The following is a 25,295-nucleotide window of genomic DNA, read 5'->3' as shown; positions in this document are numbered from 1 at the left end:
GTCTCTTTTGACGATACTGCATTCTGATGTGATCCATTTATCTAATGTCATTAACAGTACATGCTGAATGTACAATTAAGCTTGAAACTGTCAATGTCAGTGGCTGTTAAAAAAGGGTTGATAAAAATGAGAAGAGGAACCGCTGTTTTGTAATAAGCATCTGTGTTGCTTTTAAGTCAAGAAAAAAAAAATCAATGAATTTCAATATATTGCTGTCTTCATTGCCAATGTAATTCAATAAATATGTTAATTCACTTTTCTGAACACTGAAGAGAGTGAAAGCTTTTTGTCATTTATTTTTGTCAGTTCTGTTTTTCTTTTTTTTTTTTTTTTGTTTTAGTTAGACTTCCAGCTTAAGTCTAGTAATAAAAATGCTATTACATTGAAGTAGAAAGGAAATATTCTGTGTCTCAGGCTTTTAACAAACTGCAGGATTTTTTTCTTTATTTGTTTATCTTTGAACTTGCAAGCCAGCAAAAAATGGATGTATTCTTTTATCTTTAACAGTTTTCCTCCTGATAGAATAAAATGGGAGCACTTTGAGGTTCAACAAATACAATTGTCAATCCACATGCTAATTTCAATGCAGAAATTTCTTCCTAACCACATTGCTGGTCTTTATCATGAAACATGATAGATTGACTTCATATACCTAATCCTATTTAGGAATTTTCATGTTCTTTAGTTTCATGAATCACAACTGAAGTGTTTCTTTAAGAACTCTTTGACATAATACCATTATCTGGTAGTGAATTACATAAACTGATATGAGAAATACCTGTATTTATATCTCTCTACAAGCATGCTGTTGTTTTGTAATAGTTACATCTGTTTTCTAAAGAAATTATTAACATATTACTAAGTGCAGCCGTATAGGAGAGGCTCAGAAATCATGTTCACTATGGTAGTATCCTTTGCTGTAGTGGTTTCCTGAAAAACCAATAGGTGTGCAAGTATTGGAAAGGAGATGTCAATTTGTGAGTGTGCAGAGCTGTGACCTCCTTTTGCTATCAGCTCAGTTACTGTATTTTGGAAAAGACAGAGAGGTTTCTGCTGATTGAGTAAGAAAGAGCCTGTGTTTGAAGCACAACATCTCCTCAGGGCATCTGTGTATTAGGCTTCTCTTTCAGCCTGTGAAATCTGCTGAAACAATCATTGATAGCATATCAGACCTCTTCTGATTCTTCCCTCAGTGCTTTCCTGTTTAATCCTCTAAGTACTAGTCAAGAAATGTACTCTCAGAATAAAGATGTATGTACTATTTTATATATATATATATATATTCTGTTGTGTAGTTAATGGCTGAGGTTGTGTGGACATGTCAATAAAATATCCATCTGGAAGCAGTTATTCCAAACAAGGCCTTGTAAGTGCACAGAGATGTACAAAGTTACAGTTTCTACAATTGTCAGTTAATATTCCACGTGATAAGACAGCAACAGATTTGCCAGTGAAAGTTTTCAAAAGAGACAATACCATGTTTTTATTAATGCTTTGCCTTTTTTTTTTTATGATTGACATTAACTGACATGAATAAACACTGGCAAAACCAGAAATTACTCCAACTAAAGGAAAACCCATGCTGCTGTACAATCTCCATTCCACTTTGCAGGATGGTAGTTCTGGCAGCAGGTGTTGTAGAGACAGCAGCACAGGTGGAGCAGAGTGAGTTGTGCTTATGTTTGAGGGCAAACACAAGCTGGGGAATCAGATCTGAGCTAAAGGGAAACACAATAATATAAATCTACCCAAGATGAATGGCAAGAACCTGAAAAATTTTGCTTTGCTTTGTCCTCTTATTTTTGGAGGAAAACTAAGTTTCTAGACAGGAAATGGAGGCAATGGCATCAACTGGAAGTCAGCAGAGCATTGGTTGGTCTGTATAAGAAACTTTTATTTAAATTTCAGAGTACAAAGTCTATTGAAGGAATTGTATAAAGTGAATACAATGTCTTAATAGAATATGTCAATGGGAAGTATTAATAGAGAAGTACTTGGACTGAGCTTTGTAAAAGAATTTCTGAAGAATTGATTTCCTAAAAGATCTCTTTATATTCTTACTATTGGCTTTAGGGCCAATATTAATATAGTATTGTCTGGAAACAGTGCTTCTTTCTTGATAAGGAAAGAAGAATATTACAATGATAAGAATGTGCACCTTTAAGAAGTAGAAGGATAAACTCATATGGATAGTACAGAATGAAAGTTGATACAGCCAGGGACTAAAAATTTGACTGTTATTAGAACATTCCCAGTTGGAAATGGTGGGAGAGAGGGGCTTGTATGTAATTTTCATTTATTTACTACAGTGTTACTATGAAAGACCATGAACATTTTTAGAATGCACCTATCTGGGACATAGAAGAAGAGAGAAACAAGTAACAATGTGCATAACATTAACAAAACATCACCTGTAATACCCATATGGACATTTTGTTTTAAATGTACTGAAGAAAATTTAGTTGAAGCTGGAGGATGGGAAAACAAAGGCTGTTGATAAGGTTAGAGAGTGAAGTCTCTAATCAATGAGGAAACTGGAGGAGGGCATCCTAGTTGGCCTTGCACATTACACCTTGAGAGATTGTGCCAGATAGGCAGGTGATACAGGGCGATGTGGCTGATAAAGGATAAAGGAGATAACAGTTCTGTTTAAGGCCAGCATTAGCATGAGAGCTAATGACTCATGAGCAGGTTCAGAGCCAGACTTAGAGGATTCTTCCAAGACATCTGGAGCCACCTTTCAGACGGGAACTTTGAACAAAACAGTGAGAAGGTGAAGCTTGCTGTATTTTTATATCAGAGGAAATGTGTTCTATGCAACACAGAGGAAATTCCTTTCACTTTTCTCATCCTTTGCTTGGCTTTAAACTTAGTTGCTAAGCTGCCTCTTACACAAAACTGCACTTCTGTTAATGCTGTCAGGTACTTGTGAGAGGCTTATATGTTTCAAGGAAAACATTCTGGAGAGAATCAATATCCAGTGCTGTTTGTGCTGTCTTCCTAAAAATACCTGGCCATAGGGGCTACAGAAATGCCTGGGACTCACTGTGTAACCCTACATCAGGCAGCACAGAGTGATCCATGTCCCGGCAAAGCCAACCTGAGGTGCACTGACTCCTACAGCTGTGCCTTGAAATGCTGGAGCCCTCTGGAGCCCATGAACTGTCCAGTTATCTTTGGTGTAAAGCATTAGGTCAAATATTAATAGACTGTGGAATGAAACAAGAAAAAAATATATTTTTAAGAGAGTTTGCTACTGAATACTATTATACTAGAAATCATGGTTTTCTGAAAGGTTATCACTGTTTACACTTGATTCCACTTTAGTGAACAAATGAAAATAATACTGAATAGCAACATCTTCTAAGAGGTTGCCAATTTGTTAATTTTTTTTTTAAATTTGAGATTTGGTACAATAGTAACAAATTTAAACTCTTTGTCTTTAGACATGTAATCTGAGATTTTTTTCTTATATTGAATACAGACTCTGAATGTATTAGGTTTCTTTTATAAAATAAGTAATGTAGGTTTTAATTCCTTTCTCTCATTTACCAGTTACTTCAGGATTTCTCCTCTTTGTATTCATTTTCAAATAAGCACCTTTGCCCTTCTCCCTCATACCCACCATGTCTGACAGATACTGTTTGTAACCATTCATGAGCTGACTTAAAGATGTCCTTCAGATTCCTTCTTGAAATGCTCCTCTGTGGAGCATACAAAGTATGCTCTGGGAACTGAGCAGTGTTTAGTGTTACTGGCCATTCTGCCCAGTATTGCCAAGCTCTTACTTCATGGATCTGTGTCTGAATGCCATAAATTCTCCTTGGGGGAGAGTATTTTAGATTGTTATTTTATTTTATGTGGGTATGTTATATGTAAATTACATAGTTATAGTATATGTCTATATGTAGAGAGAGAGACACACAAACACTTATGTGTCAATATATAGAGATGGTGAGGTGGTTTTTTGTTTATATTTGTATTTTAAACATATTCCCTGAACAATTATTGAGGATGCTAGGCAGTACAACGATACCAATAATTAAAACTAATGATGTAAAAGGCGTGTTTTAAGACTTGTGGATCTTACAGCACATGTTCTTCTCCTTTGTGGTTCTTGGTGGTATTTGATATATGCCTGCTACCTTCACAAACAGTCCTTTATGCAAATTTTTGACGTTGCATATAGTATTATCCTCCTATAATTTCTGATTTATTTCAAATTATTCAGTTCTGGCTTCAGCCACCATATTGTGACATTTTCCCATTTCCCGAAATGGGGTGCCCAAAATTTAGTGTCTCATGTTAAACAAAGCTATCAAGCTCATATTTTTAGCTGTTGCTTTCTTCTGTAACAGATAATAATTATTTACCATTATTTGAAAGTGATAGGATTATTTGAAGGAATATCCTCATGTTCTGTATTTCATGTTCACTTATAGTATCAAATGCTTAGACCAATGAATCCTGTTTAGAATAAACACTTGATACTTCAGTGCATCCAAGTGATTCAGCTGTAGCACACATTTCTCCCTGGAGATTTAAAAATTAACTGTTAGAAATCGACTGTGGTAGAAATCAAAGAAAACCAGTTCAAGTTTTCTAAGAATAAGACTTGAAAATATATTTCAAACCCCTTAAATATCTATATTTAAGAATATCCTGCTTAATGCTAGGAAATTAACAGTCATTTTATTCATTTGAAATAGAAATGCCTTCAACCTTTTAGGGAAAGCAAGAGCAAATTACAGCCAAATTTTCATTTCACAAGTCATCTTCATCCAGGATAAGCCAGGGCCCCAAGGTCAATTCTTCAATTTGGTATCCTATTTCCATAATGTTATTCTGCAGTGTACTTTCATTATTACTGGAGCACTGCTCACTTTCCTATTAGTTTTATAAATGGCTATGTTAATGCCTTTTTGCAGACAAAACCATCTTTTGTTAATATCCCAGTGGATTTCCTAAGGATTAAAATATAGTTTTAAGCAGCCATTGGTTCTATTTATATTTTTTTCAGTGATGATTAGCCCTTGTCACCTACCCAAAAGTGGCATTGTTCGAACAGAGATCGAAGCAGTTTGTAAGAAGATATGAGTGATTGGCTTGACTGACAGAAAAGAAATAATTAGAAGCTGAAAATTCTAGGAATCTTTGTAAAATTTAGTAATATCTAAGGCAATGCAATAGTAGAGAAAGAAGAAGAAAAGAGGTGTGGGGGAAAATCTATTCTGGCCAGGGAGTAGCCTTTGTTAATACAAGGAGTTCTGCAGATAAAACTGTTTTCTTTGTCTTTTCTGTGCTGTTAGTGGTGAGAAGATACCAGTGCAGCTCAGCTGGGGTGCCACTCTTACCCCTAAAATCTTGCCAGTTTTGTTTTAGTTAGTTAAATATTTACTTCTGCAGTTATAATAAATACATACCTTATGTAATATCCGGGACAAAAATGGATGGAATACGCCTGAAGTGTTCAATAGTCTACATCCTTGATAGAAGGATTTGTGTTTACTGTGCATAAGTTCTCATCATACCTTAGAGAGAGGGGAAAATAGTTTTTCTTGGGAGCCATATTGATGAAATTTGATTTTTTTCTGGTGTATCTTTTGTTGGGGGAATAAATGATTTATGTACATAAAATGAAATATTTTCAAGAAAGAGGGTAATGAAAGAAGATATTGACTGGTTACCTTGATTTTCCATACTCTACATATCTTGTGAACACTGTACAAGCATTTCATTAGATATACAACAAAATGCTGTTTGTAGTAGCAGAGTATTCTGTTCTGCTTTAGAATAGGATATTGCAGTTGGAAGGGACCTACAGGATCATCCAGTCCAATTTGCTGACCACTTCAGGGCTGATCAGAAGTAAAACCAAAAAAGTTCTTAAGGGCATTTTCCAAATGCCTCTTAAACACTGACAGGCCTGGAGCATCAACCATCTCTCTAGGGAGCCTGTTCCAGTGCTTGGCCACCCTCTCAGCAAAGAAATGATTCCTAATGTCCACTCCAACCCTCCCTGGCACAGTTTTGAACCATTTCCATGGATCCCATCACTGGATCCCAGGAAAACAAACTCAGCCCATCCCTTCCCAATTCTCCTCATCAGGAAGCTGTGGAAAATGGCAAGGTCACCCTTTGTGGTGACCCAAAGCCCTTCTCTGTTCTTCATAAGAAACACCTTCCATCCCTTTCACCAGCTTTGTTGTCCTCCTGAGGTTGCATTCAAGGACCTTCACATCCTTAAATCGTGGAGCCCACACAGAACTGCACACAGCACTCCAGGTATAATTGTCTGTTTTGAGCAGCTGGTTGTGCTGTGTCCGTTCCAGGTTAATACATTTATGAAGTGGATTTTTGTAACAGAAGCTGTGTCTTAGCAGGAGCCTCATTTTCCTGAGAACATCTATCCAAACAGTTATGTTTAACTTCTGAAATTGGGCTGATAAATGTTCCATACCTGACCTGCTGCATCTGGAACAAAACCAGTGGGCTTAGAACCCTCAAGATGGAGCAGTCCTTTTGCTTTGCTCAGCAGAACACCAACTTTTTATAAAAGAGAAACCATTCTGTGTGATTTTTTTTCCATGCATCCTGATATATTTGTAAGTCTTGGAGACATACAGTTTAATACTTGGTTCTGGACCTCAAGCCCACCTGACATATTGTCTCTGAGGAAGTTATTTTAGTTGAAATTCTCAAACTTGAATGCTTAAATATGAGTATATGTGACAACTTAATAGCAGTCTTCTGAGCATGGTTTGTTGTTGTGTCAGCTTGTGGTAGACACATACTTCAAAAAAGAAAAGAGCATTTTCACTTTAATACATAATAATAATTCATGTTTTCAAGGTATTTTATACTCGGATTTGAAGAAAAGTTCAGAGGTCCTTGAAGTGGTGGATACTTGTTCTAGCATTCCACACTGTGCAGATGGAACCAAATTAGATCCTGAGCATACATGCATAATCTCAGAAAGGCTTTTTAACACATATGAAGGAGAAAATTATTGTGGCCAAATTGCTTCTAGATTTCCTCTGCATGCATTTAGCTAAGTCCGTGCACTTAATTTTTGGGCTTACCCCTGTCCTGCTCCTCTTCAGGTGCTGACGTGAGCACCTGCTTTGGACATCTGCTCCAGGTTCACCTGACCTCACTTCAGGCTCTCTGCTGAGTGTGAGCTGGGAACTGACAGGCTGTCCACAGCCAATGTAGAGAGGCACTTATGCAGAGTGTAATTCATCCTTGCTAAAATCAGAAATTGCTTCCAAATATATTCCACTCTCTTTCTCTCTTGGAGAGTCTCCTCTTGGAGGCTTTCCCTGTGCTGTTCTTAATTTCTTCTAAAAATCTCCGTAGGTCTTGTGGCTTCCAGGGTATATGTGCTGCCTATTAGTTAAGATACTTTATATTAAAAACTGTCAAAGAAATGAAAGCAATTTCGCATGGTTCCTGATTTAATGACAGTCTGCTTGCACATTGGTTGCTTTCTGTTGGCATCTGGGTCCTAGTACAGACTGCCATTCTTAATCATATTTTAATTTTCAAATAAATTGCTTTCATTATCCTTTCATTTACAATACCATGTGTGCATTACTGCTCATTAATGTTTGTCATCTCCTTTGCTGAGACTGGGTTTTTAAATAGCCATGGTTGCAATGCAGTAATTAAAGATGATCCATGTTGGTTTTGTAGAAATTATTCTGAAGCCTTCTTACACAAAAAAAAAAAAAAAAAAGAAAGAAAACAAAAAAGAAAAAAGAAACACAAACCCAGAGTGCTGTTAAAATCAATTCCTTAAATGTAGGGAGGCAGCTCAGCACAAGGCGTTGCCTGTGGGTAAGAAGAGGCCACTTCTAATGCTTCTGCCTGAATGATGGCTAATGATGGATCTGTGTGAAAACTGCACATCTCTGTAATTACTGTTGGGTTTGAGTATAATATTTTACACTTGAGATGAAGTAAGTTTTTTTCCTCGGTTATTTTGCAAAATTTTTTATTCCACTCTCTGTTTAGTAGTATTGGTTTTTATACAGCCAATTCCTTCCCACTTTTTTTCTACTTCAGATACCAAAACCACAAAGGGACAGACACAAAACAACAGGGATTTTAAAATTACAGTTTTGGAACAGAATCTCTACCAGACAGAAGTCAAAGCAATAGCAGTAACCTCTGCCCTGGTTGTAGTCTACCCATATTCCATGGGTAGCATATGGAAATGCTTCCCATATCTGCATGTGCAGTTAGTATTTACTTGCCTGTGACACAACCTGTGAGACTGATTTTATGCACACACAAAATTGTGAATCTCCATGTCTGTGCTTATCTGATATTTTTATTCCTTTGCTCCTTAAGTGTCTGTGCTCAGCTTTTAAGACCTGGCCCTTAGGGATCCTTATGTGAACGTTCAAATGGAATGTCACTACTGATATGGCACAGGAGTGAGGGAACAATTATACATTATTCAAAGAAATTTAAATGGATTTTTGAGATAGGATGCTCTTTATGAACTGCCAGAGAATTAGTTGGTTTTTTGGTAGTAATATTTTAAAAAACAACTTCAGGATGTATCCATCCTTACACAACAGCACTTGGCCCCAAGGTGGGACCCCTTCTTGGTGGGACTTGAAACTTGAGTCCTGCAGTCACCTACAGAGTTTTATGTGTGGCACTGTGTGGTCATAGCTGAAGAGGCCTCTCCTCTGTCAGGCTGCATTTTCTTCTGAGCTAAAGAGTTGAAACACATCCTGCTTCTTGCAGTCTGTATTATCATTTCCCTGCAGTGATGCTTGGCAGCTCTCCATGACCAAGGTGTTCACAGTCACTCCCTGCCTCAGTGCAAAAAGCAAAAGTGAGAAGAACCAAAATTAACAATGTGCCCATTTTTTTTTCCTATGGTTTATATATCTTCATGGAAGCATTGTGAAGCAAAACTATTTGAAAACATATTTTGGTGTTTTCACACCAAAAATTAAGCATAAATAAGACCAAATTATTTAAACAATAGTAATTCCAAATACATTCAATTAATGATAAAGCAATAGATTCAAATTTATGATTTTACTTGTTTGACTGATAGAAGAAAACCCATTACCTCTCTACTTGAATCTTCTCTTCATGATTATAGTCAAACAAGTCGAAATAGGTGTAGCACCTCCTCTTAGCATTCATTCACTAAAAAGTCAGACTGGATGCAAAGTGATAGAAGACCCTCAGCTAAGGCTGAATCCATGAAGTTTTTTTTAGTTTGTTCTTTTGTTATGGTTAATCCAGTCATCTCAGCCTCATGCTTTCATTCGTATCAAGGCATTTATCTCTTCAGTTTATTGACTTAGTTTTTAATTTAGCCAAATGACCTACAGCATGTGCTTCTTTGGTATCTTTGGAGTAAATCTGTCACAAATATACCCCTAAATTACTTGTCCAATCTTGCATGCAAGGTTTGGTAAGATGTGTCAGATTTAAAAACACTTCTTTATAAAAATTAGGCCATTTACTATGAAAAGAAATTCTGCCTTTGTTTGTTCTTAGAAAGAATACTTTTACTTATTTGAAAATTGTCTGTTCTCATTAATAATAAAAAATGGAAGGAAATGAAGTAGAGTAGAGAAGTTGATAACCCTGCACCAGATAATCTAAGGACATTTCTAGATAAAACTGCAGGTTCACTACTATGAGTGTGGTTAGCTTTGGGACGATATTTCAGAAGTTATTTGTCACTGAAAGGACAACAATTATGCCTTTGTGAAATGAATTCATGTATCCCATGCAAGAGCCCAGAGTGCCATCCCACTGTACCATAACCACACAAAGCACCTCAGCCCAAGCATGGGCAGTACTTTAAAATCACATCTGCAAAGGAAGCTTCAATGCCAAAAAAATTTGTGTTTCTACCTCATACATCTGTGTTACATCTCTGTGTTACAGCAAAGCTTTAACATTTCCTGAAGGGTGTGGTATGATTCTAGAAACATTTTGCAAATGCTTGTAATTTTTTGCATTTTTTCCTAAAACTGTGAAAAAACAAGAGAGCTGTGCTAGTCTGAAGCTTCAGTAAAAACAACTGCTTAGGCAAGTAGTTATGTTTAAGCATAAAAATGTTCCCCGTAGCCCCTGGGAGGCTTGCAATAAATGGAAATTTAGGCATATCTTGAATAGTAGCCTGGTAAATTGGAACTTGTACAGAAAGAGCCTGGGTAGCTTGACATCCTGCAGAAATACTTGCAGCCTTAAATGCTTATAAATATTTGTCTTAAGTCCATACCTAACTTTGTGTGAAAAGTAGAGAAGTCCATGGTGGTAAAATGTGTTTCAGGATATTTCTTTCAGTTTCTGGACATCTATAAATATGAGGGCTCATAGCCCATTGCATATGTAGCCTTGAGCATGGTTAGTCATTTATTGGGGTAGAAAAAAGGTAAGCACATTTATTTTCTAATTTTGGATGTACTTCATTAGGTGATTCAGTCTGATGCAGTGAATGTGTCTAAGCATCTTCTTTTACTTATTTGCCACTTTTTCCTGTGGTGGATAATGATATTCTGTATATGCTGATTATAAGATGCAAATACAATGACAGTTACAATTCATCATGAATCTGGATGGCCTCAGATTTAAATTTTAGTAACTAGATACTCAGGAAAGGTTATTATACTAAAAATTCATAATCAGAAGAGATGCAATAAGGCCTTTTTATTCCTGTTCAAGTACATGAAGACTATCAATATTAAGCCTGAGAATCAAAATCTGTGCAGAAATGAAGAGAGGAGAGAAGAGCAGTGATACTCTAAAAGAAACATTGTTGGTTTTGCATGGATTTTCTTATTCTGGTCGTGGTTATCAAGGTTTGAGGAACATCCCTGCTCCTAGGAGAGGAAGTACCTCAAAGCATTGAAGTTGCTGCAATAGCTTTAGAATAAGCAGCCAACACTTGCTTTTCAGTAGTGTAATAGGAGATCTACACAACCCTTGTCTTACTGTATAAGATGTATCAGTGATGCCAGTGAATTGCTGAGAACCTGCCAACAATGTTAAAAAAGTAATCTTATTTATGTAGGTATATTTTTCTGTTTGTTTTGTGATATTAAAGTAAGCATAGCAGAAAATGATAGATGATTTTTTGATTTTTTTTTTTCCCTGAGTAACAGTCACTGTCCAGATAAGGTGAGGGCTAAAAGACTTCTCTTCTTCAAACCACATAATATGCCATTTTCATTTTGTGCTGCTTATAACCCTGAGTGTCACAGCTTTCTATTCTAGTCTGAATAGTCAATGAAACATTATGAAGCCGATAAGAAAAGCTGGTCCCCGTTCCTTGGCAACGGCTGTTAAGCAGAGCTGAGTGCTGTTGATTGAGGAGATTAGCTGCCAGAGATAAACCTCCTCTTTTTGCTGCCCTGCTGCTTATCTTTCCACCCATAACAAGTTGCACCAAATATGACAGCAGTCAGTGGTTTGGGCAGAATATGAACTTTGCAGCAAATGAAATTTGTGCAAAACACTTCGGGTGCTGACGTTAAAATCTTGAATTTATTCAAATTTTGCAGGTGTTTTTATGGACTGTAGTTTCTTGGCTTAGGGGTGAACATTTTTATTTGAAAGGGTGGTGCTCCAGATGTGAGAGAAATGGGATGTCCTGTTGCTACACTGGACGTTCATAAACACTGAAGGTAGTAGCAAATATTAGTAACAGTTTTCTTTTGCTGCTGTTCTCAGTGACATTCAAAGAATACATGAGCTATAAAGTAAAATTACTGCAGCTACTAGGCATGCAGAAGTTGGATTAAAAATTACAAATTGACTATTTTGGTGATGTCTTAAGGAGAAAATGCTACTGTATATAAAACAAAAACATTGGATACATCTAAATGTGCTTCTGTCTGTACATGGCTTGGAAATCTCTCTGGTTTCAGTATATCCACATTACATTTCATGACAGAAGCATTGTTGCTGACTGGAATATTAGTGCTGAAATATGACTAGGGGGAGAAGCTGGTGACTTTTTCCTTTCTCAAAATTTGCATTTCTATTTCCTTTCTCATTTTAAAAATATTGGCTTATCCCTCTGCTTATGTAAGTGAGTCTGCAGTTCTGATTGTGTTTCTGACCTTGGGGAGGTCTCTGGTGCTGCCCACACCACCACCCTGGATCTGCTGGCCCTTTGCAGACCTCTCTGTTGGCCACAGAGGAGGAGGAGCATGGGCTGGGCTGGTTGTTGAATGGCAAAGCACTGGCAAAAGAGTGAAACTCTTGAGTTGACATCCTTAAGAAAAATCATCTGTGTGCAGAGATCTGGGTGAATAGTTATTCATCTAATAAATGTCCTGAGTTCAGCATTATTATTTAAATGTGTGTGATTGGTGTAAATAATGCAGCAGAACTTCAGAATAATAGATTTTGAGTAGAGGCATTTTCCTTCAGGTGGGATTGGAACCCCTTTCTGTCAGATCTATCAAAACATTCTAAAAAGCAGTGATGGTTTCTGGTGGAAGAACATTCTGCTGGAATGGAGGAAGCAACAACAAACAGAGTTAATATTTTCTATGTGTTTTTTTTACTCCAATCAAGAATCAGGCACCTCATAAGCAATATAGTATCAGGAAGAATTTAGAAAGATACAGTTTGATGCTCAACAGTAAAGTATTATTTCACTGAGTAACTTTGCTGATTCAAAAGTCCTGGCTTTCAAGTTTTTTTATTTTGTATCTTTGATGAATGCTTTTTTGATCCTTTTGTAGCATGAATATTTTGTTCAAAATAATTTTTATTTATTTTGTTTTCTTTTAAATGTATGTGCTGAGTGTACAACTTCTGTACTTAACCACTTCAGTTGCAGGATATTCTAAGGGTGTAAGCAGCTTAAATCCAGCCCCCAAAGTCCAGGTAAAGATTGGGGCTTAATTGTATACAGTATTGTAAAAGCCCATTACAACTTATAAGTCTGCACAAATGTTAGGTATTTTGTGTCAGTTGTGTGTATTCTGCAAATAAAATAGGAAGCAATTTGGGGTTGCACATGTCACATATATTGAGGGATCTCTGTACACATTGCAAAAGCAAAAGAAGTCTTGCTTTTCAGATCCCTTCTTATCATAATTTAAGATATTTCTGGTCCTAAAAGTTATTTTGAATAGTAGCACAAAAAACTGAGGAGAGTTTCTGAAACTGCTCCCAGCCCTGTTCCCAATCCCTGTTCCTGTATCCTTCCATCTGTCTGCAGGCTTACTTAGAGAGACTAAAGATCATCTGCTGTGCTGGGGACTTCTGTGCTGGAAAAGGCATTTCCCCACAGGGCTTTTTCCAGCCCATAAATAATCTCCTTTGCCTCTCTCAATGTCCTGTCCAAAATTTATCATTCATCTTCAGATTTGGACTGCAGAACTGCATTCCCATGCTGACTTTACCAATGCTGCACACTGAATGATGTCACCTCCTTGCTCCCACTTATTGCTGTTATATGTTCCATGTATCCCCAAACCCTCTTTGTGCTTTTGCCCTCACATTGTCCCAGGCTGAACCCTGGGGTTTGACCCAGGCAAGGAGGACTGTAACTTGTGCTGCCCTTCACCTGCTGCCATCAGCAAAGCTGCAGGCAGTGCTCTGGGTCTGTCCCACAGCTGGGGAAAAGCTGTGTCAGGACCTCAAATTAGTTGTAACAAAAATAACTTTTCTGAATGCAGCTTCTGATAGGTGGTCTGAGGTAGGTAGCATCACATTTAGCTATTTCAAAGCACAATTTTCTTGAGAACTGTCAGATTTTTCATGTTCTTCAAACTGTTCAGTTGAAACTGTGGGCATCCTGATGCCAAAGTTTGAGGGAGGTGCTTGGCTGTTCCAGTGCCCAAGCCTAAGGTGCCAGAGGCAGCTTGATGTGCTGTGGCTTCTGTAGGTCAGACTTGAGCAAGGTGTGGAGATTTCTGAGATAGATCCAAACAGTTGTAATCAGGCCCCAGGGTGCAGCACTCTGAAGTTTTCCTTGTTTATAAGGATTTGTCCTCCCCACCCCAAAGGATCACATTTAATTTTTCTGCTGATGTTTCTAGGTTCACATAATTTTCCATATTTTTAAAAAATATTTTGCAGCTAGGGAAAAAGATGGAGATCTTTGTTAATATAATTCCATTCACATCTGAAGTCAGTTCCATTTAGGAATAAATTCAGTAACTCAGCTTACAAAAGCAATCTGCTGTCTCAATAAATATTGTCCTGCAAAGATCTAGAAAGCTTCTTGTTTGGCAAAGGACAGAAATAAACCTAGTTTGCTCTATTAGACACTGCAGCTGTGAATATGAATGGAATGGCCATTAGTCATGTTTTCAAGAGAGCAGAGTCTCCTACAAACACATAATAACCAACTCTTAAAATACAAGCTCTTGGCACTTAGGACAAGTTAAAACTTTCACTACTTTGTTTTTAATACAAAATTAAAATTAATGCAGAAATGCATTTTGCTGAACATGTTTCCTTGCAGAGTTATTTTTGCCTTGGGAATACAGATGCAAGAGCAGCTACAGTCTGATCACACAGTGAAGACATTGCCAGAACCAAAGTGGTTCTTGGCACCAACCAAAAATGTAATGGGGATCCTTGAAGTGACTGAAGTACATCTCAGTGATACTTGGAAAATTAGTGTACATAAATAAGCATTAGTATATTTGCATCTCATTGATTCCATAAATAAATTCTTAGTCCCTCCAGTAACCTCTGTTCATAAATGAATATTGGGTAAATAAATTTTTAAAAAATGGTTCATTTTCAATTGTTCACCATTCCTTGATGCTCTGGCTTAATTTTAAACCGTGCAAGCAATAGGAGCTCCATTACTCTTCCAGGAGGAAGCTGAACAGCTCCAGAATAGTTTCTCCCTGCTTGAAACTTGTTCTGATTCAGAATGTTCATTTTTGTCTTTTCACTCCATTTCTCCCAATAATGTCATAAATAATTAATCAACCAGGTTGCATAAACATTGAATGTTTCTTGTAAAGAATCAGGTAGCTCAATGCTTAAGGCTCTATGTGACTGCCTCCTTGCTTTCATTTTTCTCTAACTTCTCTAGTTTATTCATATCTTTCTGATAATGACATGGTCAGAATTGGATGCAGAATTCTGTCTTTTTTTCTAGGAAAAAGGCTTTTTCTAAATGGGGAAGGGCACATGGCTTAGATTTCTCAGTATTGAAATTACAATGTCTGGTAAACCTGCATGTTAATCTTGCAGTCCAGTGGATAAACAGGTTAAAGGAAAAGATAGCTTTATTTTAAGACTACTAATACTTGATTTATACTTGAATTTAAAGTATTTACCCTCTTGGAGGAGGATTTATATGTTTAAATAATTCCTCCGTTTTCTCCTTACTACCAGTATTGACCAGAAAGGGAATTGCTGCACAGAGGATTTTGATTGCAAGCTCTTCTTTCTTAGAAGCATCACAGCTAATACAGAAAGCGTAGCTTTGCTTAGAAAAGCCCTCTCAACATACTACAATTAGAATTTCTTGGGCTTTTCCTCAAAGGTGTTCTGGATTTGCCTCTGATCAGAATTAGAGGCAGATGGTTCCTGTGGTTTACAGACTGTAGTGGTTATCTGGATGTGGGAGATGTTGATTCAGTCACCATTTTCTGATCCTTTATTATCCTCATCACAGAGCCAAAACACAACTTTCATGCTATGTGGCTACCTAAGCTGTGGGAAGTTCAAATGTGGTTCTCTAAGAAGTACCAAGTTATTGAAGCATTATTCAGCTTGAACATTTGCTCTAGCAGCAGAATGTTAAGGCTTGCTTTCTATTCATCTCTACTTTTTCCTTTCCTTAAAGTCCCTCCTGCCCTCTCCTCCCAAGGCATGGCCATTATTTCAATGTTTGCAAGGCCTAAGTATGGCCTGTTAAGCTTCATTTCTGTGCTCTGAGTCACATAAAGTAGGCATTGAAATCTGAACCTTTCAGTCTCTTAGTTGAATAACTTTGGGGCTTTTGGAAAGCAGGCAGTATTTCCTTCACGGCAAGCCTGCTCTCCTCTTGCTTTGTTAGTCTGGAACTCAGTTTTCACAGGCCTTTCCTTCCCTCCTTTTGCTGTGCTGAGGAGTTTTTAGTTACTTTCTCTAAAATTTAAATATTTCTGTTGTAACTTAAAAAAAAAAATCTCTAAGTGTGTGTAATGCTTTAGGACTGTACAATCCAGCACTTAAATTAGCAGGTTAACACAGAAAAATTATATAATACTTATATTTCTCTTCTGTTGAAGATTTCTTTTTTCCTGTTTGTTTTTTTTTTGGTTTTTTTTTTTTTGTTTGGTTTTTTGGTTTTTTTTTAAGAAAAGACTGAGTCCTCCAGAACTTGCAGTCCAAATTACTCCTTGAGACAAGGGGACCCTAATTCCCAGAGGAACCATTCATGCCTCAGAATGATGTGGAGCTTTGAAATCCCAACCCTATCACAGTATTTGCACAACAGCTAACTAATGCTCCTGTTAATGTTAGCTTTTATCTTTAAATATGGGCACTTTCATAATCACCAACATCCTTCCCAATTCTTTTAATCACCAGAAATATTCAGGGGTTTCAGGTTTGGGGAATTTTTCAAAGTAGACCAACTATCCACCTTTTTCCCTAAATATCTAGGTCCAGAAAGGTGAGAAGAGGCATTAGATCTTGTTAGAGTTCTTTTATAGGACTGTTTGGTGATCTGGATTGCAGCAGAATTTTTTAAAAGTTACCTTTACCTTCCAGGTAGCAATTTATTCAGTTGCTGAAACAGAGTGAATTTACTGGACTCTTAGTTATCCACTGGATGGCAATTTTTTTGTTGGATAAAAAAAATAAAAAAAAAAAATCATGTTTGGACTGTTCTACTTCATTGTTTTCTGATTTTTATGGTGTTTCTATTATATTTGCAAAATAAATCTACAAAAATATGCCATGTTTTCCTTGAAGCTGAGGATTTACTTTTATTGCATTATGTTTTGTGCCTCACACAGTAGCAAAGGCAGGATGCCACCACAAACTTGTTAAACAGTTTCAATGCACTTTCCTTACTTGTCTTTTATTATGCGTTTTTCTAGAAATATGGTACAAATATGGTAGCCTTTAATTTTAAAATAATATCTCCTAATTTTAAAGAGCTGCCCTAAGTTCTTCCACCTGCCTGTGAGCCATCAGGACAGGGAAGGACAGCGCGGGTGGAGGGTGGCTGGAGGTGCTCAGTTCTGTCCTGGGATGATGGATCTGGAATCAGGGAATTCAGGGGTGAGCAGCCTGGGCTCCAGGACTGATCCCTGTCCACTAGATGCCACTATTACTGCTCCTAAACGGGAACAGCCAAGGGCCACTGAGGGAAACAACCAGGGACTACAGAGATAAGCAAAATAAAATGACAGAAAGGTTTTAAAAGTTGAGCAGGGGGATGTTGCCCCTTGGAAGGCTGCTCTCCCCCTGATTGCAAACAGCAGCTTTTCTGCTCAGCCACTGCAGGATTTGCTGTTGGAAGCACTGGACTCACATTTCCAAAACATTGTGTGAGAAATGACACTGTAGAAGCCACTGCTGCTCTATCTGTATTAGCTCTACCTTACTTGCAACGTGAATATAAAAGTAGAGATATAAGTTACGAAAAAATATTTTTAATAGATGGAATATTAAAATAAGCTGTTTGCTGAAGACTTTACTTGTAAATGTTGACTATGGATTTGTGGACTATATCTTTTGAAATAAGCTTCCTGGCATACAACTTAATGTCCTCTTCAAGGAACAGTAACATTAATTTTTTTTTCTTTTTAATTTTTGAAAAGGGATTTTGAAAAGGAACTCCATACTATGGGAAACAGCAGGGAGAGAATAATAAAATACTGTAACAATCTCCTTCATACTTCCTAAACATTTAACATCTGTGACCTTGAAGTTCAGTGTCTTGAGACTTTTGAGATGCAAATATTATGCTTCCCATTGGAAAAGGATTTAATCTCTCCAGTAGGCAATTCAGGCTCTTACTGTGGGTTGTAACACTGACCTTTTTATTAGTCCTGGACCTTACAGCACCTTAAACTACTAGCTAGGGGAAGGAGTGTGATGTCCATATTCAGTGAGAAGAAAGGATTCTTTTCTTACCGAAGGTTAAGTTGCTGGAGAATGATGCCCGTTGAAAACATTACAGTATTTTCTCTCGTTAACTGCAAGAGCACAAATGATGCAAGCCAAGGTGGCAGAAGCTGCCATTTGACACACACCACTGGGTCTGTGGACTTTCTTTTTTACAGGAACAGAGCATAATGACTGCAGTATGGGGCAAAACTTGAATTTTATACAGAGCTTTAATTTGTTAACAATTGTCAGGTAATTAGTGTGAGGAAGCTGAAGCGTGGCTACTGACACTGTCTGGAGAGCTGCTCCTCTCTGCTGCTGCAGGAGTCTGAAGAGCAGAAAGAACCAGGTGCTTCAAAGCATCTGCTTGAAGGCTCCTTTGCAAAGGTCACTTGTCAGTGCCATGTCAAAGTTTCACTGCATGCAGATCTAAATAATTAATTACTGCACAGCACAATCTTTTAATTTACATATATCAAGCTTTCAGCTTCCTGCAGACAAACTCCAGTATCTCTATCAGTCTTCACACCTTTGCTCAGTAGCAAAAGACACTCAGCAAGAATTTTTTGCTGGTATTATTCAAAACTAAGCCATATCTTGGATACATCTTGGTTTCAGTCACCAGATTGGCCACACATAGTGATTCCAGGATGGAATATGTTTCTTGCCAAGGACAGTTTTTTTAACATGATTTTTTTTTTTGAGATATGACTTCCTATAAAGAACTGCATGAATCAGCTGCCCAATAAACAGTGCTGCCTTCAAGATGAAGGTTGACACTCAGCACAAGTTTCCAAAGATTTTTTAGTAACTCTTAAGCACTTGATGCCCATCTCCTTTATGAAGTCAACAAACTGGTGCAATCAGCTCTTCTTCAAACTGTTTCAAACTATATTTTTTTGTGTTGTCCTTTTACATTATTCAGTACCTGGATGTCAATCATGAATGTAACGTGGTACTTCCTCAGCAGGTAATGGAGATCATATATATGCACTAATTCAGGACAAATAGCCAATAATAATGAATAATGATGGGTGTTTTCCATTTCCTTTTAGACCTCTCTCAGTGATCAGCCTTCCAGAACCTGTGTCTTGACTTCCTCATGATTTAATTTATATGTTGCATTTTTTTACTAGAAGTTGATAAGTATTCAGTGTGAATATGTTTACCATGCTCCAGGAAGTTGTCTTTAATAAGAGACATCTGACACTGTTGGAGATCTTATTGGGCACTTGAGTTACAGTAAATTTGTGTCCTTTAATCTTAGCATCTAACTCTTCAGTACATAATAATTTGTCAAAAATCAAGATTTTAAATAAAAGCTTGTAAAAATTTATTTTTGTGTTTCTTCTCAAATATTAAGCCTATCAGCAAAAGAGCCAAATGGGTAAAGAAGCATTTCACTGTTCCCTTGGGTGTATGGATGTATTATTCTTCTGGTTTATTTTCTTTGAAAACAAATCTAGCAGCTCTCTAAGAGCCAACATGAGCATGCTTTAATGCAGATTTTTCCTGGTCTAACTATAACTGTTAAGATATTATTATGAAAAATACTACTTTTTGCTGACAGCAAATGATAACACCTTAATAACAAACATGTGTCCCTATTGCTCAGTCTCACCCTTCCCTCATTCTGGGCTGGTGTAAAGTGTAGATGTCCTTTGCATGTTATGTTCCCTCTCCTAACACAACTTCAGTGAAGTTCAGAATGAGCACACTCTCAGCAGCTATGGTGTTATTAAAACATCCCTCACTCTTTGAGTTTTCCCTGCCCTGATACATCTTCAGTTAAATCCGGGAGCTTTTCCACTCTCCTTTTTGCGTTGTGCACAGCTTTGGACATTCCTCTCACTGTTTGAGGCCAGCTGGTGGCACAGCAGGGTCCAGAAGGATGCACCATGTACTGACTTTCTGTAAATCCCACAGTGACTGGGATAGTGCACGGTAGACTAAGCTGGACATTTTAAATATTAGCTGTAATTTAATTTAATCTGTTTTTCAAGTAAAAATGAGCTTTGTGCTGGACCTAAGCCATTTCCTACACCGCATCTCCCATTTAGGTTTCTTGAAAGTAAAAGAGGGGCACTTCTGGCAATTTTTCTTGGTAAAATGGCTCTCCCTTGCCTTTTCTTCCTTTGCAATCCGTGTCATTGAAAGCGAGTTTATTTAAAAGATACCCTTAAAATTGAATGCCCAACCTCAATTTAATTTTTAGGTCTTATATCTTGCCACAGAAACCTTATTAATTAAAAAAAAAAAAAAATGAAAAATTCAAAACACACCCAAAACCAAACAAACCAACCCCAATCAAAAAAAGAGAAAGCTCCAAGCAAACAGAAAAATCTGGGAAAATTCCTACTTTTTCAGAAAAAGCAGCTGAACTATGAAATGTATTATTTGCACGACTCCAGTCCCGCTGTAATCCCCGGCACAAAGATCCTCTGTATTTTAGAGCTGGTATTTGCCAACCACTCCTTGGGGCATTCTGCTCTCTCTCCTCTCTCCTTGTGCTGCATTTAGCAGAGCCCAGTGCTATTTGTGGTTGCAGCCCCTCCAAAGCTTATTATGCCCATATTTCAAGTACAAAAGGCAAAGTAACTTGCAGTTTCTCCCTAAGCTGTCCCAGTGTTTTTGGTAGATTGTATAATGCAGCTCAGGCTCATGTGCTAATTGTTAATTTTAGAATTTAAATGGGTTTTGTTCTATTCAAGGGAAGTAGGCTGAAGGTTTCTGAAAACTCTGAGTTTAGGAAAACGGTTTGGTCTCTTTTAGAGTTTGTGAGTGAATTAGTTTTTGCATCCATGGAGATATCCTTAAATGATACTTAATGCAAAAATATTTCATTTTTATGGAATGTGTATGCTTTTCTGGACTCCAAAACAATATTAGAATTATTTTTAAGGTAAATTATCTCTAAAAAATGCATGGAATATTGTTTGTTTATGTAAACATAGATTTTGTAGTAATTGTTTGTAGCCAGTAATGGTGGTATTCCAAAATACAGTTGGCTGTGTCAGGTTATGTTTCATTTTGAACAATCTTGTTCCTAAACACTGAGATGTTCTTCTGTTCCTTTCTGAATCAAAACCCTATTCCTGCTATCCATCCATTTACAAGTTGGCTGATATTTATATACTTTGCTTATTTTCAACTGCAGCAGGTTTTTAAACAGAGATGAATATTTTAATCTGCTGTTAGGCTGCTTTTCACATTACATGTCAGAAAACCAAACCCTATCTGTCTATGTGGTTTCCAAATTAAACCTAGCTTCCAATAGCAAAATTAGATTCAGATGTAGGGTTTTAATTTGAATTAACTTAATTTGACAGTTGTAAGTGACAGGAGGATTGGAAAGGAGAAGAAAGAAAAAGTTGGCTAATTTCAATGAGGTATTTGTGTTTAACAGTGTGGGCTAATAATGCCCTTTTTCTGCATCCTGGTTTGGTTTATTTTCTTTTATGCCATTATTTGTGTTTAGTGAACAGCTGGGCCAGTAGTTCCCATTTGTAGTCTTTTAGCTCTGTAAAGTAGCACAGAAAGTAATGGACGTTTGCAAATTAATGCTTACCCTTATTTTCTGCTCATCTGATGCAGTTCTCCTTTTGGAGCATAGATGTAGTATCAGAGCAGAAGTAATTACTGTGTTAAAACTAGGATTGCAGTAGAATATTTTGCTAATTAAACTTGTTGCATTTAAATTGCTTCCTTTGGATCACTATATAGAAGAGAACTATTTTGAACAATAAATGAAACCACTTTCTTTCTCAGAGACCCAGAATTGCAGATGGTCAGATTGTATGTGAAGCACCTAGACTCTGAATTAGGCTTTTGTATGAAAGGGAGAAAGGTAATTTGAATGTTTGAACTCCCTGTTCCTCCCACACATACACAGGAAGCTTGCCTCAAAATGAACAATTCTCTAAATAAAGACTAATAAGAAGCTAAATTAATTAGAAGGTGTGATTTGAAAAGACATTGATGAGAAGAGTCTGTCATTTCAGACAAATGGAATGGAGCTAAATAAATTAGGCCACATTAATATCTCATTGTTCTGTGAGGAGCTTTCTTTTATTGCATTCATTAGAGGGTACTTCTTGAAATGAGCCTTTACTAGCCATTATGGATTCAGTTCTCATTTACCAATGCCTAACACACAGCTCCCACATTAAAAATGTTTCAGCAAATCCACATAGTTTCTGCAAATTAATATTTATATTTCTGGGTGCTGCACGTTTTATCCACATCAATAGTAGGCATTGTACATTAGGATTTTCTCTCACTGAATTGTCAGTAAAGAAGTCTTACATCTAAAGATTTGGGAAGCAGAAGTCTGAAAATACTTCATAAAATAAACTGTATGCCTATCTCATACAATAGGATATTCCTCCAACTAATATTCTTTCCAGTATTTATTTATTTGGATAGAAAATATTCTGTCTCATGACTTCAGTGGTCCTTTGATAGCTTTTTAAAGTGTCTTTTAAAAGGTTCCTTCAGTGTATAATTAGGAGACATTGGAAATGCGCATCTCATCACGCCCTTCTTCCTCTCAGAAAACCAAATGTGTCTTTTTCCTTTTCTTTTTTCTCTTTCCTGCAGATGGAATATTTGGGAGATGTCAGCAAGTGCCAGTAATAGACATCTATAAATATGACATTTCAGCCCCTGTTCTGCAGCACCTGAGGATCATCCTGGAGCAGCTCTCACACAGAGGTACAGTCAAAGCTCTGCTCTGGGGTTAGATGCACTGGGGGTTACAATTATTTGTGCTCCCTCTGAGGTGATGTCTCCAGAAGTTTTTGAACACATTTGTGTTTCAGCCCTGCTGGTGCACACTTTATAAAAGTCAAAAGCCTTTGGATTGACTGAATCTGCCAGGAGGAGCTGGGGAAGCAATTCCAGCAGAGGTGTTTCCTCCCAGTGTAGCACATGGCTGTGACTGACACTGCACTGGAAAATGTTAGCATCCATGAGTGCTGGTGTCACATAAATAAATCAGCAGGAAAGAAAAAGAGTTTGCCTTCTTCACCACAGCATATTTTAGGGTGCATGGGCAGAAAACACAGAACTTCCAGTTAGTTGAAAACAGTTCTGAACTTTCTAATAAATTCAGATAAAAAACTGCTCTGATTTCATTGCCAGCTGCAGCTGGTCTGTTTCTTTTAATTTTTGTTCACCTTTCCAATGTTAATCTCTCTGCTCTTTCCAAAGCCAGAAAGGATTTTCTAGCTTTTGAATGGCATAACTTGAACTAACAAATAAAAACTTGAATAAAGTGAAATCCAGTAAGGTGAACAAACCTTTCAGATACTAATATATGAACTAAACATCTCTTGTAGACAGTCACTGGACCAAGATATTCTTGTTATCCAAATTGTTCCAAGAGTATTGTTGGAATGTTTAACTTTGCGCTTGCATCATCTGTGTAGGTGTTGGTACCTAAATATTTTCCAGCTACAATGACAAAATAGTAATATTGCATTAGCATGATGGTAGTTTATTATGAGAAAAAATTGGTTTCTCAGAAGTTTTGGACCCTTCTTAGAGACTGAATTTCTAGTTGGGACACTTATTTAGAGCATTTAAAAATTTTCCAGGGGTTTATTTGCTGTCTAGTAGCCCATCCAAGTGAGACAAACTCAGCAAAACTTGATTGTAGTAGCTCCTGCCTGATTAACAGTTACATGTGAATAGTACTTGTGGCTCTTTCACTTGTCACTTTCTAAAGGCTAAGTAATGCAAGCAAAGTTATGAAAATACTCTGTTGTCAGGGCAACATTTTATGAGTGAAAAAACTTGTGTCTGGGCTCTGTTTGAATGTAGTGAGGGAGGAGGAGAGGACACATTCATCTCATTAGGTCACCTAAATAAATACCTACAGTGATGATGCACATGGACAGGCAGCAGTTATTTACATCACCTGAATATAGGTCAGGTGTCCTGTGTAAAGCTTCTCCTGTGAGGATGTCAGAGGTCAGAGATCTGAAGGTGACTGATGTCCTTGTGAAAGGAACATTCAGAGGGGATGGGATACCCCAGGCCATCTCAAAGGATGCTCACCTGCCTCCATCTCCCACCTCGCCAGAAGATTTTGGTTATTTCAGTGGAATTGATGTGGCCTCCCCTTTTAAGTGCTCCTCTGCTCAATAAACCCACCCTTCCTAGGACTGTTGTTATCCACAACCCACCTCCCTGCATTTAACTTTTTTGTTGCAGGAAACCACAGTATGATTCTTTTAAGGAAACTTGCACATTGAAATTTAGTCTTGTCTCATAGTTTCTTATAGCAGGAAAATGATATGGAAAACACAGATTGAAACCATGGTGGAAATAAAGGACTTTTGCTTTTATCTGCTTTACTTGTGATATTCATAGATGCATACACAAATGTGTGAATTCAAACTGTTACAAAAGTTTTGCAAGTTGTTTTTGTGGTTTCTAGGTATCCCAATGAAGGGAATCTTAAATATATCTATGAAACATAAGAGAATGCTGGAATGCTCTTGCTCAAATAATGGATGGCATAAAATAACTTTTTCTTTTTACTCTTAGTACCTTGCAAATTTTGTTTAGCGGGGACAGAAATATGGAAGGAATAGAATCAATACTATCAAATTGATAGATTACTGACATAAGGTTGCTCAGACAAAACTCTGCTGCTTACAGGTGCTGTTAGATATAAGACATCCAGCCCTCAGGTGGTGTTTTCTGGCTGTGATGGTCACTCTGACAGTTCTCCTGCACAGGGTGTTTAAAATGGGATAAGCATTTCTGCAGTAAAGCTGGAAAAAATATTGTCAGGACATCACTAATATTTCAGGCAACTACCAGGAAGGGCCTAATTTTTTCAGAGGTCTTATTTGCTTTATTTGTGTAATACCCCATTCTTGTTATCTCCAAAAGAGTTCTGTCTAGCTCAGCTTGGTGGTGCTCACCTTCCCTGGAATGGGTAGGGGACAGCATCTATTCTCTACTTTCTGTAAACAGCAGGACAGTGTTCCCATGAAAGACTGTACAGCTGGTGTAGTGATTAGTAAAAATTTTAGTCATGCCCATGTTGAACCCTTTCTATTTTTATTAGATGTATATGCAGTTAAGGATAAAATATTCTGAGGGTAATTAACTTGAGTGGTCTTCTAGGTTCTTATTTATTTAATTTTCTAATATGACTTGCTTTTTCTATTTCATTATATACATATATATATATATATATACATACATAT

General features: G+C 37.2%; 1 protein-coding gene across 1 annotated transcript in view; it reads left to right on the top strand.

Annotated features, from left to right (window-relative positions):
* Positions 1-25,295, top strand: part of PTPRN2 (protein tyrosine phosphatase receptor type N2) — a 638,409-nt gene that overhangs the window by 139,426 nt on the left and 473,688 nt on the right. Inside the window, exon 3 of the mRNA XM_058038495.1 lies at positions 22,672-22,785. Coding sequence (XP_057894478.1) covers positions 22,672-22,785 — 114 coding nt within the window. The remainder of the gene's footprint in view (positions 1-22,671; positions 22,786-25,295) is intronic.

This window comes from Melospiza georgiana, chromosome 1 (assembly GCF_028018845.1).
Source record: "Melospiza georgiana isolate bMelGeo1 chromosome 1, bMelGeo1.pri, whole genome shotgun sequence".
In the NCBI taxonomy this organism is placed as follows: domain Eukaryota; kingdom Metazoa; phylum Chordata; class Aves; order Passeriformes; family Passerellidae; genus Melospiza; species Melospiza georgiana.
Note: the sequence above shows the minus strand (reverse complement) of the source record. Positions and strands in the feature narration are given on the sequence as shown.